The 18,800-nt window shown below is 37.3% G+C and overlaps 1 protein-coding gene across 1 annotated transcript; it reads right to left on the reverse strand.

Moving 5' to 3' along the window:
• Positions 1-10,119: 10,119 nt before the first annotated feature.
• LOC101574917 (beta-casein-like) lies at positions 10,120-17,149 on the reverse strand. Its single transcript, XM_023708203.1, has 9 exons — positions 17,113-17,149; positions 15,492-15,554; positions 14,800-14,826; positions 14,552-14,578; positions 13,256-13,276; positions 13,117-13,161; positions 11,599-12,036; positions 11,001-11,043; positions 10,120-10,322 (listed from the first exon to the last, which is right to left on the reverse strand). The coding sequence occupies exons 2-8, from the start codon at positions 15,543-15,545 to the stop codon at positions 11,038-11,040; spliced, it is 618 nt and encodes a 205-aa protein (XP_023563971.1). The 5' UTR covers positions 15,546-15,554; positions 17,113-17,149; the 3' UTR covers positions 10,120-10,322; positions 11,001-11,037.
• Between the last annotated feature and the right edge of the window lie 1,651 nt (positions 17,150-18,800).

Raw genomic sequence — 18,800 nt, forward strand, 5'->3', positions numbered from 1 at the left:
GTCTCCAGGATTTCCTTGGTGTCATCAATGCTGATTATACAGTGAAACGTTGAAGTTGTAATTCAATCTATTCAAAACACTATTTAAATCACTTTAGACTCTCATATCACTCAATTGCTCATTCTTTCTTTGATAAAAATTTTAAAATTATTTTTAAAATAAGAAATATTGTGTTAAAAATAAAAATTAATTCAAGGAAAAATACTTAAAAGGGCTTTTCAAATGCAAGTGTGGATAGTTTCCAGATAAGGCAGTTGGGTTGCCCACCTGGAGAGATACAAAGGTATATTATCGCAGGAATAGAATTTAGCTGAAAAGCAGGAAATAGAGTGGTTCTCTCCCCATTATGATTGACACTAAAGAAACATTTTTATATTTTCCTCTTAAAGTGATTAATTTAAAAAGCTATTTACATCTTCAAGGTAAAAAGTTTGCCTTTAGTTTAAAAAAATCATATTTCCTAAGATTTACAATAATGGGTGTTATGGTTTGTGTGCATTTGTCTCCCCCAAAGCCTCATGCAGGTACTGAGGCACAGTTCTACAGTTTGTGATTAATTCATGATCCAAGGCTGGGATTATGGGCCTGAAAACTGCTGGGATTATAGGTCTGAGTACTGCTGGGATTATGGGTCTGAGTGCTACCCCCAGCCTGGAGCAGATAGCCTGAATTCATATAAGAGAGACAGAGAGACAGATTTGTTCTCTGTTGCCATTGTTGCTGTTACTCAACTTTTTGCTCTTACTGTTTTGCTACCTTCTGCTGCTATGAACTGCTGCCCTCTGCCATGTGCCAGTCTGCCTTGCAGTCAACTGAGTATGAACTGAAACCTCTAGTAACTCTAGTAACTGTGAGCTAAACCATCTGATAACTTAGGAAAACACATGTTTTTAAGTCTGTATCCCAAATTGTATTTTGAACAAATAATAAAAAAATAAAAAAGAGGAACAGCTGTTCACAGAATGACACAGAAATACTTAAACAAATGCACAGAACCCACAAACATAATCAAACTTCATTCAGATACATTTTTTACCAACTTGAATTATAGTAACTCTAATACAGTTTTTAGAAATTTATAATTATTAACAGAGTTGTCAGAATTTGATATTTGTTGATTAGCAGAGATCTCATCAGAAAAATTTGGAAGGAATAGATCTTTTGTTTATAGTTAATATGCATATTCTATATTTTTGTATTTTTATCTTAATACTACTAAAATTTAGCTCAGTTATTTTTATATATTTTGTCATCTATTTGGACCACTTTTTATTAATTTTATTGAGAAACAAATAGAAATGAGACAGTTTCAAAACAGGTTAGTAGGACAGTCACAATAATTAATACACTGCATATTGTTGTCTTCATAGTAGTTATTCAGAGGAAAAGATGCAGATATGATATCCTGTCCAAAAACTATTAGTACATATCTTTCTTCTCATCGAATTAAGAGAAAATAGCAATTTCAATTTGGTCAATTCCTTCAATAGGTTGGATCTAGCCTCACTGCTGTTAACTTCTTCTCTAGATCTGGCTTCATGATACAGCTTATCAGCATAATCTGGTACCCAAATAGGTCATTTAGCATTCTCTGGAAAAACACAATCATACCCTCTGCCCGAGGTGCTGGCTGGAGTGAGGACTCGACAGGCCCCAGATGGTCCCACTCACATGCTGAGCCTGGGCACTGGCTGCATTCAAATCCTGAGATTTAACTGACCTTGTTACATAGCAAAAAGTTAATTTTTCTTCTTGCACTGGCAACTCACTACTGTCATGGATATTGGACTACATAGGATCAAAATGCTGAAACCTTTGGACTGGCATCAAGATTGAAAAGTTCGGGGCTGGGGAGATGGCTTAGTGGAATAAGTGCTTCCCTGGCAAGCACAAGGACCTGAGTTCAATCCCCGGTTCCACAAAAAAAAAAAAAAAGAAAAAAAAAGAAGAATGAAAAGGTTTTCTACAGAGTTCTTCAAACACACCTGTCCAAGTGCAATGGAACACTTATCATCCACACCACAAAATAAAAAAGGGAGATATGTTGAGAGGTGCTGAAGCCCAAATTGATCCTATGAGGGACTGCAGGATGAGGTGTCATTGTTTAAAGCAGGCAAGCTACCTCACTCTTGGAAAAAACATCCTGCCTGGACATCATGGGCTATTAGTCGCTAAGCAACTTTGAGTCTTGCAACTTTGTAAGAGTATAAGCAAAGGCTCTTACTATTGTTCATGGTGTCATTTCTCCAATCAAATAGACAAGTCACCACCTAGCCCAGATCTCATTATCTTGTCTATCTTTTCCTCATTCCTCCACTGTTTCTCACCAGGTACAACAGATCACACTAAGATACCAATGGATCCCAACATTACACAAAAGAAATCTATTGTCTTGCAGTTTGGTGTCAGCAGGACCATGATCCTCTGATAGCTCAGGGAAGAGTTCCTCATCATCACTCCCTACATTTTGGCAGTTGCTGGCAATCTTTGTTATCCTTTCATTTGTAGATGTATCTTATAGTAGCACCATTACAATTCCTTCCTTTATCCTCACATATCACTCTTTTCTTTATGTTTATTTCTGCTCACATCTTCCTTTTATTATAAAGACAATAGTCATCAGATTTAGGACCCACTCTGATGCAATGAAACTTCACCACATTTACAATGCTTCATGCCAAATAATGTCACATTTACAGTCAGGGGGACAAAACCTAGGACATACATTTAGGGAATACAGTTCTATCCATTGTACTCATTTATAAATGAAGCTTAGAAGTTTTAGCATAATACTTAGATTGATTTCAAGGTATTTTATAAAAGACTTGGACATTTCTTAAATTCAGTTGGTAATAATTAAAGAGAAAACAACCTCATCCTGTTGAAATATTGTTTTCAGATTCACTACCAATATTTGTTACAATATTGTGTAATATAATTTACCTTACATATGTATATTTAGCTTATATATATCCTTATATTTGTGTGTAATATACTGCATATTTGCAAACCATCTAGCTATATTAATTAAAAAGTTGTGGAAGAATTATAAATCATATATTACATAGGAACTATGTAAATAGAGGTTGGGGGAAGAGAAAGCAATGAAATACAATGATTAATGATACTTAATATTACTTTACTATGATAGGAAAGATATTTAACAGGTCTGTTTTGTCACTGACTATGATTTTTTCCCAAGAACCATGCCTATTCTGGTTAATCTCAGTTAGTCTGGATTGACTATGTGCTCGTTTTCTGAGCTATTGACTCCAGGCCAACAGTACGGTATTTTGTAACTAAAGGTTAGTGATGTTCTTTAACCACATATTATTTAGTTCATTGAGCATGATACCTCAGCTTTACTGCATCATTTAGTAATCACTAGATCTATGGCTTGTATCTTGTCTCAGTGAAATCAGTAGTGAGGGGTATAGCATGGTCAGTTTTCTATGGTCATGGTTGGTCAAGGAGTTAGAATATTCCTACATGACTATTTCCAGTATAAGGAACTCTCAACAAACATTTTGTAGCCTCTTCAATTGCACGTGTTCACATTTCACTCATTAATGCCCTGAGAACTAGAGGTGTTCTTCACTAGCAAGCTTTAGAAGGACAAGAAGCACTGCTCCTGAGTTCTCAACACTTCTTGTAATACCTGTAATTTTTCTGATGTTCTGTATTCTTGCCATAATAAAGCTAATTTATTTGTGTAAACAGTGGGAGTGTTATCAGTTCTTTTCATTAATGAAAAACTTGATGTATCATTCAGGGTTACCAGAGGTACAGATATAATATAAGATGTACAAATACATAAGAAATTCCAAGATTGGCTTACAATGGTCAGCCAGAGTCAGATGAGGAAGTGTGCATAGGGTGTCTGTACAGTGAAGACTGAAGGATTCAGTTCAAGTTCTGGAGCCCACTGAAGTGTTCTGTTCAAGTCCATTATCAGGATGCCAATGGATGAGTCTATACCAGAAGACTGAAGGATCAAAAGCAGAAGCCAAGAGTCTGTGCTAGAGCCAGGAAATGATATCCAAACTGATGGTGAAGACTGCAGCTCCTCCGAGGAAGAATGGTATACTCCATCTTTCCTCATTCGCCTTTAATGAGCCACTCTAGAGTGTGGCCTCCACAACTTGGGTGTGGAATTTCTGGGCTGATTTAGTTAAGCTCTTAACTTCTCAAGTTGACCCAATCAATCAACCACTACACTTGAACTGACTACTACGTAACTAACACAAACTGCATAGAAGTACTACACTTCAGGACAGTATATAGAGGACAAGGAAAAGAATGGAGGAATTCATCTGTAGGATCTCTTCCAGGTCTTGCTTTCCAATTTTCAAAGTTTAAACAAGTGAAGAACAAAACACTGAACATCACAGTAGATTTTTTCAATCCCTCCACAGATCCAGGGTTTATGCATCCGTATGGAACTTCCTGCAAGTCCAGGAGCAAAGAGGTAATTCTGCATTGGTGAAATATTCTTCAGAGGGCAAAGAAAGCACATAAACAAGCATTGGAGAAGAAGCCTACTGTGTCAGATTCATATTCATTTTGCTGTGTAGATTTTCTGTAGAGACAGGAAACAAAACTGAGGTGTGCTATTGCCCTTTGAATGGAGAAATCCTATTTTAAGAGGAAAAGAGCAGTACACTTGGACAGTACTCTTGCAGAGCTTTCAAGATAACATTTAACTTTTTTTTGATGGACACTAGAGAAGAACTTAAGAAACTTAGAGCTTCAATCAAAAAACCATGTTACAGTATGTAAAGGTATTCTAATCTAAAGCATAACTCAGAGTTCTCCAACCACACTGCTATCCAAACCCTAAATTTTCTAGCTAAGAAGAAATATAAATGTTTCAAAAGAAAAGGCCCAGATATCGCTTCAGAGAATCCAATACTCTTTTTAAAATAATTGTATTGAGAAATAAATATCAATGAGACAGTTTCACAACCGATTACTAGCACATTTTCAATAATTAATACATTGCATATTGTCTTAGTGGTTATTCATTGTACAAGATGCAGACATGATAACCTGTCTCAAGCAGTATTATAACAAACCTCTCTATTCATTGATACATTCCAAGCTATCTGTGATCTTAGGCCTCCTGCCTCTAAACTACAATTTCATTAATTTGTGGGAATGGCCAGATTCTCCTATATCAGCATATCTAACTTTAGACTAATGGTAAACACTTTATATGCGGATGACAAATGTCCTGGATTTGTGCACCAAAAGGCATTGTGATTCACAATGCCTTTCAAGGAATAAAACATACCCTTACTCAACCTCCAGTACTGAGAAGACCTGACTTAAGAAAACCATTTTTATTCTACATATTACAAAAGAGGAGTTGTTTTCAGAGTGTTAACACACAGGCTATAACAAGAATTCTTCCCAGTGGCTTACTTATCAAGTGAGTAAAACAGAGCAGATACTGGATGGTGACCTTGTCTAAAGGAAGTAGCAACTAGAGCTATGCTACCAGAAGAATGTCTTCAAAACTAAAATAAAATTTCTGACCCCCTCCTGCATCAAGTAAGAATTATTCTTGAGATGAAGACTACTTGTGATTGACAGTAGAACAGGTTTCCAAGTATTAGGCCACACTCTTAAACAATCTTGATAATACTACAAAGACTTGTACTACTAACCCTCCTTCTTTGATGACTAAAGACTCAGATGTCAGCCACTATCATGAATAATTGATCTCCTAGACCTATACAAGCAGGCAGAATATCAGCAATCTGCCCTGACATGACTTTTAGAAGTGTGGTTCACTGATGGAAGTAGCTTTGTGCAAGAAGGACTGTGAAATACAGGTTTTTCACTAAACAGTTTGCAATAGGTTATTGAATGCCAAACTTCTTCCCATACAAACTTCTGCTAAAAAAGCAGAGGTAATAAATAGTTCTTATTCAGTTTCATAGTTACTTTTCACTTATTACTGAGACAAAATACCCAGACTCCCCAAATTAAAGGATAGGTTTATTTAGCTCACAGTTTGTGGAGGTTTCATTCCATAACCAGCTCCAAGGCAGGGTGCTTGGCACAGGGCAACAGTTCAAAACAGTAGAAGTCAGCAAAAGCAGAAAGAGCAAAAGGGGGCAAAAAAACAAGTCTCTTTTCCTCTTATATTAACAATTTATAGCAGGCTACCACCTCTGAGGGTGAGCGCAGCACTCTCACCATTTCTGGCCCCCCGAACAGGATGAGGATGTTTACAAAGTGAAGACTCTGGCCCACACTGAATCACTTAAGCCTCTAAGCTTCTCAAATTGACACAAGGTATCAGATATTTCACTCAGGTATTAATATTAGGAAAAAGCAAAAGATGAAAATGTATACAGATTCTAAGTGCGACTTTCTCATGCTACATGCCCATGTCCCAAGCTGAAATGCAAAGGGCTTACTAACTAATAAGCAATCGTCTATACAATATAAGCAGGAGTTTCTACAATTACTGGAGACAGTCTATCTTCCCAAGCAAGTTTTGGTCGTTCTGAGGAAAAACAGAAAGTCATGCCTAAAAGCTCTTTTGAAGGTCAAAAGGCTGATAGGAAGGCAAGACAGACAGCCTCACAGCCCCTCAAGACCCTAGCCTTGTTCCTAATTACTCTGGAATCATTAAAACCAATCTTTCTTCCTTAGGACAAGGATGGAGGGGTTCAAAAAAGACCCTGGTATTATTTAGAAAACAAACTGATCCTTCTCAAGAAACACAATAGATTATAAAAGCCTCTTCACGATTCTTTCTATATGATAAAAGATGCTATATTGGACATAGTCACTTGAGTTTTCACAGAACTGGGATTAGCAGTAACCAACATGTCTTCAAAGCTTGCCCACTGTGTGCCTACAACAGTCCTAGCAAGCCCAAACCACCTCCCTTGTTAAAATTTGTATAGAGGAGAGTGATATACCTTGAAGACAATTGGCAATTAAACTTTCCCAACTTGCCACCACATGGAGGATTTCAAAAAATATTGGTCCTAACTGATACCTTTATGGGCTGGATTGAGGTCTTCCTTACTTGATCATAAAATGATATGAGGGTAGTAAACGTTCTCCCCAAAGAAACCATCCCCTGGTTTGGACCACCTCTGTTCCTTCAGAGTGACAATGAGCCTTCTTTTACCCCCAAATAAGTCAGGGGATGGCAAAGTCTTCAGGAAAAAGTAACATCACCATTCTATATGGAGACCTTAGTCCTCCAGAATGGTAGACAGAATCAACCAGATTCTAATGTCAACTCTGGCAAAAACTTTGCTGACTTGCAAGACTTGGCTCCATTCATTGTCAATAACCTTCATTTATTGAGTTGGAAACACCCCAAACCTGGGCTAAATCTTAATCCATTTAAGATGTATGGGAGGCCTTTCTCTCTTCCTGCATGGGACAGTAAACCCAGAGACCACTAGACTCATAATAATACAAGTCTGCTAATTAATAATATATGAGTCTCCTCCGCAAGCAGCAATACTCTAGTATTACTCTTGGATGCAGATAAATAGTCACTGGTGATACTAATTCACCCCAGGTTAAATGAGCATTTGAATTGAGACTTCAGTTTTTGATTAGATCTATAATGTTGGTCATCTTGTTAAGGCTATGGCTCCCAGGTTTCTGTGGATTTATCTATCTCTTTGCCATAGTTTCTCCTCCCCAGGAAGAATGAAACCTTGACCCTCATCTTATACTTGGCTCTACATGCCCAACTTAAGACTACTCAAGTTGTGAACTTTCACAAGTGTACTAGAAAAGATACACTTAGTGAGTTTGTGAACAAAGCTGACTTTCAAATAATTATCCCTGAATGGAACCTGTTTTTAAGACAAGAACTTACTGTAGTGAAGTTACTTTCTAGCCAAATTCACCAGCTTTTCCCCCATCAAACAGGCAATACAACAGTCTTTCACTATGGATAATAAGTCCTTTCTTACTAACTTCTGGAAGATTTTTTTTTCAACCACACCAGTGAGCCACAAGATCCAATCTGGAGAAAATGAAGAGCCCTCCACTTTTTCAGCACCCATAAAGAATTGTAGGAATTTATGTCTGTTGGGAGAAATGAAGCAGAAGATTAGGGGTTGGCAAACTGGCTGAGAAAGTGGGTATAACCTGTTCATTAAAAAGCTCTAGGACAAATGTGTAGAACAATGCCCAAAACCCTGCACCTGAGACCAGTCAGAAAGTGCTGTCCTCAGTTCTTCTCCTGAGAACTCAAGCAGATACTTGATAGGACAGCTTAGTCCTGATATATGTTTTCGGAGCAGGAGATACAAAAGGGGGCTGCCACTGAGCTCTATGCCACTGTCTCTCTCTCTTCCACAGAGTCGTTCTCACCGTGTGGAGTATACTTCTTTTTTGTCTTTTAATTGGTCCACCTTCACTCTGCAGAGCATGTTTTTCTTTTTCTTTTTTTAATTTAAACCCTTAGTACCTTCCACACTAGTCTTGACCAATTCTTTGTTTAGGACAAAAAGAACCAAGAAACCATTTAAGGGTAATTATCCTGTGGGGTATGAGGTTTAGACCAAGGCTCATGATTTTGCCTTGAACATCCAATTGCTCCAGCACCGTTAGTTAAGAAAGCTGTCACTATTTTTCAAATTGTTTTTTCATCTTTGTCAAAATTTTATTCTGGATATTTGCATGGCTGTATTTCTGGAATCTCCAATTAGTTCAATTCATCTATATATGTAACCTTTGACATGTAGCACAGTCTTATTTACCATAGGAAGGCCTAACATTTCAAACAATAATTCTTACCATTTTCTTCTACTGTCAAAACTGATTTATCTGTTCTAGTACCTTTTCTTTTCCTTGTTGATTTTATAGATAGATATAGATTTTTGTTGTTGTTGTTTTAGGGTCTCAATGTGCAGCTCAGATTCATGGTGATCCTCCTGCTTTAAGCTTCCTCAGTGCTGGGATTACAGGTGTGCACCACTAGGCCAGGAATCTGGCAGGCTCAGCCTGCCTGGCATGGCAAGTGGTGAACTTTCTTTGGTTTGATTGATCTGTGGTCCATGTGCTTGCCTAAGCAGGCACTTTAGTATGTTGAGCTATCTTGCCAGCCCCTCTATGTTGATTTTAGAATAAGCTAGTATACGTCTACAAAAGATTCAGTTAAATCAAGCCTAGAGAGATCAATCTAGAAATAATTGATGTCTTCTTATGTTAGTATCTTTCAATCTATACAGAGTACATTGCTCTAATTATTTAGGTATTCTTCACTTCTTGCATTAGCATTTATTCTTTCTTCTTTTTCCCAAACTCAGAACCTTGCACTTGCCAGTCAGGCACTTAAGCCACTGAGTTATCTCCCTGACCCTGTATTAGCATTTTATAATTTTATATCTAGGTCTTATATTCTTTAGATTTATATATAATTTGATCATTTTGGGAGTAGTTATAAATACTGTGTCATTTTACTTTTGATTGCTGATAATTTATCTTGCAAAGATAATGAATTATATCAAACTCATTATCAGTTCAAAAATATTTTCACAGATTCCTTGGGATTTTCTACCTAGATGATCTTATTTTCTACAAGTAGGGAAAATTCTATATGCCTTACATTTCTATTGCTTGAATTTTCACACTGGCTGAAATTGATTCTGTCCAAAGGGAGATAAAGGTAGATGCCCTTGTGACTGGCAGACACCTTGCTCTTGATCTCAGAAGGAAATCTTTACTACTTCATCCTTCAGTATGAAGGTTCACCATTAGTCATAGATTTTTACATAGATGTTCTTTATGAGGCTGAGGAAATTCCACTTCTACTTTGGAAAGCTTTTACTGTGTATTGATGCTAAATTTTGACTAATCCTTTTTTCTGTATAAACTGATAAGATTCTTTATCATTTTTATGACACAGTCTATATTGATTAGTTTTCACACTACACTACCATTGATTGTTCTTTGATATTTTGAAGGTCTGCCATGTAGCTCAAGTTGACCTCTAACTCACAGCATTCCTCCTGCCTCTGGTTCCCAAGTGCTAGATACAATTGGTTGTGAATATTAAAAATAAAACAAGACAACATGAATATGCCTAAAGGATTAATTTATTGACATGACTAGAAAGAAAATAGGTTCTTAAAGAAATAATAGGAAATCTAATTCCAGAAATGTAACATTTAGAGTGCTTCCACCAAATTCAAATTAAATGAATGCCATATAACATCTAAAATTAACAAGAGAATAAACTTTCATTTCTTCATGTGGATTCATTTCAAAATGAGTGACTCTGGGTAATAAAATACAAAGAAAGGATGCCACATTTCCCGTCCTAGTCAATTCTGTAGAACAGAGAGCAAATATAGAATTAGTTGTTACTCATACACGAATTCAACTATCCCTATTTGTAAGTTTGGTAAGATTAATATAATTAGATAAATAGTAATACAAATGCATTCTGTTGAACCTTCCCTTGCATTCACACAAAGTTCCTAACAGGCCAAACGCCAGCCCACTTGTTCTGATGAAACTCCACATCTACCTGGATCACAACTTTTCAGGATATCAAAGCTGTCTGCTTGCTCCTTTTGAACCCTTGACCTTGGAATAAGCAATTGTATTCTGATTCACAAATTAAAAGGATTTTATGAGAAGTAAAGAATTATGAAACCCAAGCTAGAAATAATAATGAAACTAGACCTTTTAACGGAAGCTTAAGTACATCGACATACAAGTAGATCTGTTTTGTTTTGCCTAAAAATGATCATTAAATGTAAACGCATAGACTTTGAAAGCAAGCCAATCAAATCTATCAACAATACATAAATAAAATTTAAAATTTCTTGACATAGACTTATAATTTCACATTGGTAAAATAATAAATCACTAAAGAACAGACATCATTATTAGGCTAGTATACTGATGGGATTTGACATTATCTTGTGTTTATCTGAAATAATAAAATATACAGATATCTACTACAACAAAGATCAATGTAATCTTCAAATTAGCAGACTTACCAAAATATGAGGTGGAAGCATTGATCTTGAAATCCTCTTACACCTTAAAATGAAACAAATGCAAGATAAATGAACATACAATTTAAATCTTAGCAAGGAACACCTGCCTTCAGAAGGTCCGATTTAGGGGACATCTCACTTTCGCTCTCGCTCTCCTGTACGTTCGGCCTAGGCAAGATGTGCACTAGAGTATGAGGAACACATGTGCACTACGACGATGCTAAAACTCTGGGAAAGAACCAGTGTTCATTATTGTAAAACCTGTCGGACAGATGGCCAAATTCAGTTCTGGTTTTAGTAAGGCCTGGGCCTGGGCCTCTTTCCATCAGTATCTCAGCATATCAATTAAATCAGAATCTCGGCCATCATTTCCTCCCCAACAGTTGCTTCTCACTAACTGGTCACACCCACCATCAGAATTATCCGGGAACTGGGGGATGATTTCCCACAATCCAATGTGTGGCTGCCGCACCAACGAGAGTGCGTCGCACTCCTGAATCACACTACGCATGTTTCAGCACCGTGCATCCCAGAACGGACGCAGGGCGAGCGCGCATTTCCAGAGGCGAGTTTGTACTAGGCGCGAGCATGCACTTACAGCAACGTAGCTGTGCTCTGGAGCGCGCTGGGCGAGCTGGGGCTGCAGGGCGCGGTACAGCAGTTGTTGGACGAACCGGGTGGGCTCGTGCGTCTGCGGGACGGGCTGCGCGTGCGCGGGGAGCAGGACCACCCCCGGCAGCGGCGGCGCGATGGGCACGAGCTGTTGCTGCTGGGGTATCTGCGGGCCGACGATGACGGGGATCTGCTGGCCAAGGACTCCAGGGACGGGGACCGGGAAGGCGGCGGGCAGGAAGGGCGCCTGCTCGGCCCTGGGGAAGTTGGCCATCACCTCGGGCTGCAGCAGCGGCAGGAGCGCGGGCGCCGCGGCGGGCTGCGGCACTGGCAGGAGGCTGGCACCCGGGACGGCGTAGGGCTCGGGCGCGGCGTAGGGGGCGGGGGCCTGGCGCTGGTCCTGGAAGAAGGGCAGGGCAGCGGCCTGAGTCGCCACCCGCCAGAACGCAGTCAGTCGCCTGCCCCCGGAGAAGCGCCTAAGACACGCTTGGGGATGCTGTGCAGCGCTTCTCAGAGCGTTCACGTCGTAGACGAATGCACCACTCAACGTGAAATTGGTGTTCGGGAATCTTGAAGAAAGGTTTGGCTCTCCCTGCTCCTGCGCCCCCGGTTGCCGCAGGTGTGCGCGCAGGAGTTTGGGGAGCGCGCGGGTGTAGCCCGCGGGTCTCTTAACAGACCGCCCTGCTGCTGCTTCTTCACACAGCCGGTCTGAAAAGACTGACGGGCAGCTCTGAGGCTGGAGTACGTTTAACGCTGGCCAAGAGCCAGCATTGTTTTCCTTGGTGTAAAGGAATCTTTTAATCTTTTTTTTTTAAATCTATTTTTACATCTTAATTTGATTTAGAGAATATCCACTGTAAGTGATCAAACAGAATATACACTGATATCAAACATGAGAATATCCACTGATAAAATGAGGCATTAAAATACTCCTGTTTGACCATTAATGTAATTGAATTGCAGAATTTTATATTGACTTATTAACTGAATTGTGTTCCGGGCCTCACTTTCCTCTGTGGAGAGGCAGTTTCTCCGGAACGTTATGATGAATGCTAACGTAAGACCTTTTGAGATTCCTTAAGAACACTGAATATACAGACGCAGAGAATGAAGTACGCAGGATCTCAAGGTCACGTCATCACGCTGCCCAACAGTCAGAGGAGGGTTTGTGCCAGGTTGCCTTTGTTCCCTTTCCCCATTCATCACCATGTTCACGTTGAGAATAAAAGAAGCATAGTTTGCAATGTGGACATAGTTCTGTCCATATGTACCTATTAATACATAGCATTAGAGATATCATTAGGTATTTAATCTCTATTCTGAAATCATTAATGTAAAAATATTTATGATTTAGCAAGTTTATGGACTTTGCCAATGTTTAATTTCTTACAGTGCTTGACAGGTCATGTTCATTTACTACCATTCTTTAGATTAAATATATACATTGTAAATACTTTTGTATATTCTATGTACTTCATAGTATATAGAAATATAAACAAATTACCTGTTTTTGCTGCTGCTCCTCCTGTTTAATCTGTTGAAGTTTCTGCTAAAATCAAGTTATGCATTAAAAAATATTATCATCTATAAAAGTCAAACAACATTAATATTGAAAACATGTAGACTCAATATAAAGTTTTTACCTTGATATGTGTAATATATTCCTTCAGAAAAATAAAAATAGAATAAAATTTAGTTTTAATGATTAGTTCTTATTTTCAATATATTTTTCAAAATGAACATTTAATAGGTTAATGTGGACACAATCAGTAATGTCATTAATAACTATAATCATTGAGAATTCTAATCTATTCTGTATAAAGTTCTGTAAATGAAAGTCAGATGAATGCAGTCAAGAAATGAGAAAATTCGTGAACATAGTACAAAAGGGGCATTACTGGATGGCAACAGCTCTGTACTAACTTATTTCTTTCACTGACTAAAAATGACCTCTAAAACCCCCTCTGATGAGAAAAAAAAAAAAGACAGTACAATGAAGAAATGGATAAATAGGGAAAGCGTGGGGGGAGAGGATATAAAATAAGTTAAAATGTGTTATTTTTATGTACTACCTTCTTACAATGAATGGAATTCTTACCTACAGCAAACATATTAATAAAAACTTAAAAATATAGACTAATGATTCTTTGTTCACATGACAACTGTAAGTGATCAAATGAATAGGTGAAGTACATACTTCCTCTAAAGAGCTTACAGCCTTCGTGAAGAGGCAAAGTATACTGTCATTTACTAAACTGATGATGACACATCAATTAGAGCCAAGTGAATAATTTAGCAAGATCCCATCTCATATAAACAAGGGCTAGGACTACAGATCAGTTGGAAGGCCCTGTTTCCAATCCATAGTATGTCAGGAAAAAAAATGAGTAAGAATTCAAGAAGACCACATCAGAGCCAGCCAGATAACTCAGAGACTAAAGCACCTGCTTAGGTAGAACGCAGCAGCCAGAGTTTGATCCCCAGCATGCCATGCTGGCCCTGCCCTGGGTTGTGCTGAGATGGTGATTAAGACTGGGTGTGGTGGCACAAGCCTGTAATCCCAGCACTTGGGAGACTGAAATCAGGAAGGATCACTATGAGTCCATAGTGAGACCCTGTACATACTGTAGTAATATATATATATATATATATATATTATAATATTTTATATATAATATACATATATATAGAGAAAAAATGACATACTCAAAACTGAGGGAACTAAGAGGCAGAACTTTAAGTATGGGGTCATCTTAGAATGATTAAAAATACTAAATTGTACCTTATTTGGTTCTTAAGCATACAGAATGAAAATTTGCATGGAAAGTAATGCCAGAAGATAGTTGCTTTAAATCTAACTTCCATGCTTTTACATAGTAGGCAAAAGGAAAGCATTTTTTTAAAAGAGGGAAATTGCCCCTGATAGGCTGTGGTCTTACGTCACTGCTTGCAACACTTTCTGAAGTCTGTGAAAGAAAAAAAGAGAAGAAAGAAAAATTATATATGTATCACTTTGTTGTGAGAAAATTTTACTCCTTTGTTGTTGAACAGTTTCCTCAAAAATAATCTTACCAGGGCTGGGGTGATGACTCAGTGGAATAAGTGCTTGCCTGGCAAGCTCAAGGGCCTGAGTTCAATCCCCAGTTCCACAAAAAAAATGATAATAAAAAAATAATAATAATCTTACCTCAGCAGATGCACTGAGTACTTGCTTCTGTAAAGAAAAACAATGAAAAGTACCATTTTAGTTCCTAAAATTAATTTATTATTGAATGTTTCTTATTTAATTTTTTATAATTTTTTACTAAATTTGAAAAATAAAATTAAAATATATACCTTTTTAGAAACTTAAAAAGTGACTATTCTATTGTCTTTTTCATTTAATGTTTTAATTGGTATACATGTCTATTACATGAAATGAGAATAAGTTTTGAAAGATCACAGAAAACAAGTTAGTTTGTACCAAATCTTCCTACTCTGATTGTAAATATGTTTATAGTTATAAGCTTAATTATTGTTCTACTCCATCTCCTGGATATGTCCTGGTAGACAAGTAAGATGTGAGTTAGTGCTCCATTAACGTGTGTGTGTGTGTGTGTGTGTGGGGGGTGTGTGTGCGTGTGTGTGCGTGTATGCGTGTTTCTTGCTTTGTAACTTACTGATTTTTCTGTTTTTCATTTTAGAGATGGCTGGAGTATGGGCATGGAAAGCCTTTGTCCCAGTTATAAAAGTACAGGAAAGTATCAAGATCATCTGTGATGTTAGTAATTTTCACAGCTATACTTTGAACATTAAGAAATATTGGTGATGCCATTCTCTGTCTAGAAGTAGGCAGATTGTCCTGTCTGTCTCAGTCCTGTGACCACGTTCTGTACTTACCTCCCTTGCGAGAGTGAGAGGCACAAGGCAGACAAGAAGGAGGACGAGCTTCATGGCTGAGCCCTGTAATGACAGAGGGAGCGTGGGGGAAAGTGGCAGTCAGATATATTCTGTTATGTAGGTAGGGCTATTTTTTCTTCAAACAAAATTGAAAACAACTAATATTATAAAAATGCTTGCATTTTGGAAAATATATGACTAGTATATAATGCATTAAACATTATATGATTATATGATTATCATAGGACCAGAGAGAAATTGACTGTCATTTTCTACTCCTAAATGTCTAATGAACTTTTACTTATTTATTTATTTTGGTGGAACCAGGGATTCAACTCAGGCCCTTGCACTTGCCAGGGAAGGGCTTATTCTACTGAGCCACCTCCTTGGCCCTATAATGAACTTTTTTGGTAGCCATTTCAATTTTTTCAACTGTTGGCTGCATTGTTTTTTTTTTTAATTTATTTTTATTTCATATAGAGCATTGTGCTTTGGAAAGCTATAAAGAAATGATGAATATTTACAGAAAATGCATTAATTCATTTGCTTGAAAATACAAATATGATACCTTGTTAGACACTGCCTAGGTGTTTGGGTTTTTTTTTGTGCATGTATTTATTTTATTCTATATGAAGTTTCTTAGTTTTGGAGAACAGCAAGGCATTTTATTACCTACTGTTTCCATTTCTTAAAGACTTCCACAGGATTGGGCAAATTCACTTTTTTTATCCTCACGACAATGTTTTGGAGATGCGGCTCTTGGTGTGTCAGCAGATTCATCCTCAGTCCACCTCACCTTTTTTAGTATTGCACCTTTCTACAGTACTAAAGCTGACAGCGCACTGCAATTTGTGGAAAGAGGGCATTGGTCAGCTTCCTCCAAGTGATTGCAACCTTGCACAAGGTATGCAAGCTATTGAACACTACCTGGATTTTAAGGATATGAAGGTTTCAGCCCTGATGAATCAAAACTGACCAAAAACTGTAAAAAGAAATTCAGTTTTTTTATCTTTTAAAAACTAATAGTTATGAAATTTAGTTAAATCATACCTTTTCATTTCCAGTGAGAGTGAGATCTTTATCCAACATTTCATTTATTTGTTTCACTCTCCAGATGCTTTTTGGGGCTGCTATCTTGTTTGCTTCCTCTGCCTTATACTCTTCTGCCTTACACACCTAATGATGTCTTCTCCTGTGTGCCCCATGACTCTGGAGAGCACACGTAATCCTGCTTCTCTTCTGTTTAAATATGCTGCCTGATGCCTTACCCAAAAGTCACATTCTCCTGCTCCCCTCTCACATCTGGGGTAACTCATGAGGTAAATGCTAGCACTTCTGACCAAAAAATACTTCTGACTGAAACACAGCTTCCTTACCAGTTTGTATTGAACTTTAGGTCCTACATTTACTACACTTTATTAGACTAATGAAGTCTGTAGGATCATTACAATTTTTACCAGACCTTTCTAAACAATTCCATTTTAAATGTAATTTTTAAATACAGGCTCAGCTTTTCCTTAATTACTCATTTCAAATATTTCATTTTAATCAATTATGCTCTTCCCACAGCTCAATCCAGGTTGGAATAAATTCACATTGAATTCATATCTAAAATTCTTACCTTTTTTCCACAATGGAAGACAAGAAATGAAAGTGGAGCTGGGTAGATGATGGTCTGTCTGCTTTTGTGGCTGTACTATATATACTGAATTTAATCACATGCTAATTTTGTGGTTTAAAACAAACTCACTGGTGAGCTTCAATTCTAAGAAGTCCACATGAGGACAAAGTGATTGCTGTCATTTATCTGTTCCCAGAAATTCTGGGGATTCTTGTAACAAGGAAGCAATTCAAAAGTTGAAGAAGGAAAATTATTAAGAAAATACAGTTTTCTAATAAATTAAAACAATTGCTGGAGGGCACTGCCCTTGCTCCACAATTCTGGTGGGCACATGTTTCTTTAGTTTCTAGTGAGACATTAGAGCTCCTTTGCAGGGTGATTCTGGGTGGGCACTAGACTTGTACATGGCTTCAGCAAGGCTGCAGTTCTTGTTGCCTGGGCAGTCAGTGTTTTGTTCATGGAGAAGACTAGCAAGCTGGTAAAACCATGGTAATCACTTAGTCAGTGGGCAAGCTATTAGCTCCCAGAATAATCAGATTTGAATCATTGAGTTTAAATAAATACTTTGTAGATAAGAGAATAAACTTTAAAGTGGAACAAATTAGAAAAGGGATATGGCTGGTGGGAATAGACAAAATTCTCAGTACAATGTTGACACAAATTTTTCAAAGTGTTCTGGAGATTTACTTTCCCAATAAATACTGATTACCCCTTTATATTCCAGTAAAAATAATATCAATAGATTTTTTTTACTTCTACCTACATTAGACACTAAGCACTTAGTAGTCATCTTGTATAGTTTTCATAAAAGATAGAAATAGCATATTTTTCCTTATTTACATCAAGTACAGTATAACAAATTTTTAAAAAGTTTGTTCAAAATGATATTATTTCCTAATAGCAAATGTAAGTAAGTCCAAGAGCTTATGTTTTAATCCTGAGATTATTGTTATAAAATTCAATTGATTATTGTTATAAAATTTAATTCTTCCTGTAGCATTTTGGCTTCGATACATGGAATTTATTCATAGCTAGCAGAAATGGGGCATTTGTGTTAGGCATGGACAGAGGAGTATATGGTGCTATTACTTTAGCTAAACATTAAAGAATGACTAGGGTTTTGAGACTTGATTAAATAAGAATAACACTTCAACTGAAAGAAGCACATAGACCTGAAGTGCAACATGCCAAAGAAAGGGCAAATAAAAGCATTTGAAATTAAAACATGCAATATCTTTTTTGTTCTATGACTTTATGACAATATCTTAGGTTACTTAGTAAAGTAACTTTAGGAGGTGGTTGTATGGCAGACATTGTGGCCTAGTACAGGTTGATAACCTTAAGTAGAGGAATGGTGGTGAAGATTTAAAGCAATGGAAAAGACAACTTTACTAAAATATGAGAAATGTGAGAAATTTAGACTTTTTATAAAGCAAGATATAAAACTAAACTGAAGGGGTTGGGGATATAGCTCAGTAACATAACACCAGCCTGGTAAGCATGAAGCCCTGAGTTTGATTCCAGATACCCACTCCAAAAAGCCCCAAAACAAAACAAACAAAATAACATTTTAAAAAGCTGAAATTATAAAGGCAATACTTAATTAATGTTGTGATAAATTGAGTTATCTTGAGAAGTTTAAAATATCCAGAAAGTGTGAATTCAATATTATATTCAAAGAAAAAGTT

This window comes from Octodon degus, unplaced genomic scaffold (assembly GCF_000260255.1).
Source record: "Octodon degus isolate 3935 unplaced genomic scaffold, OctDeg1.0 scaffold00341, whole genome shotgun sequence".
NCBI classification, from domain to species: Eukaryota; Metazoa; Chordata; class Mammalia; order Rodentia; family Octodontidae; genus Octodon; species Octodon degus.

What these genes read in the sequence shown, in the direction of transcription:
- LOC101574917 (XM_023708203.1), bottom strand. Translation starts at nt 15,545, where the DNA reads ATGAAGCTCGTCCTCCTTCTTGTCTGCCTTGTGCCTCTCACTCTCGCA. An exon ending in CTCTCACTCTCGCAAGGGAG is followed by an intron (nt 14,827 to 15,491) that starts GTAAGTACAGAA and finishes TTTTCTTTACAG; the next exon opens with AAGCAAGTACTCAGTGCATC. An exon ending in AAAGTGTTGCAAGCAGTGAC is followed by an intron (nt 13,277 to 14,551) that starts GTAAGACCACAG and finishes ATTTTTCTGAAG; the next exon opens with GAATATATTACACATATCAA.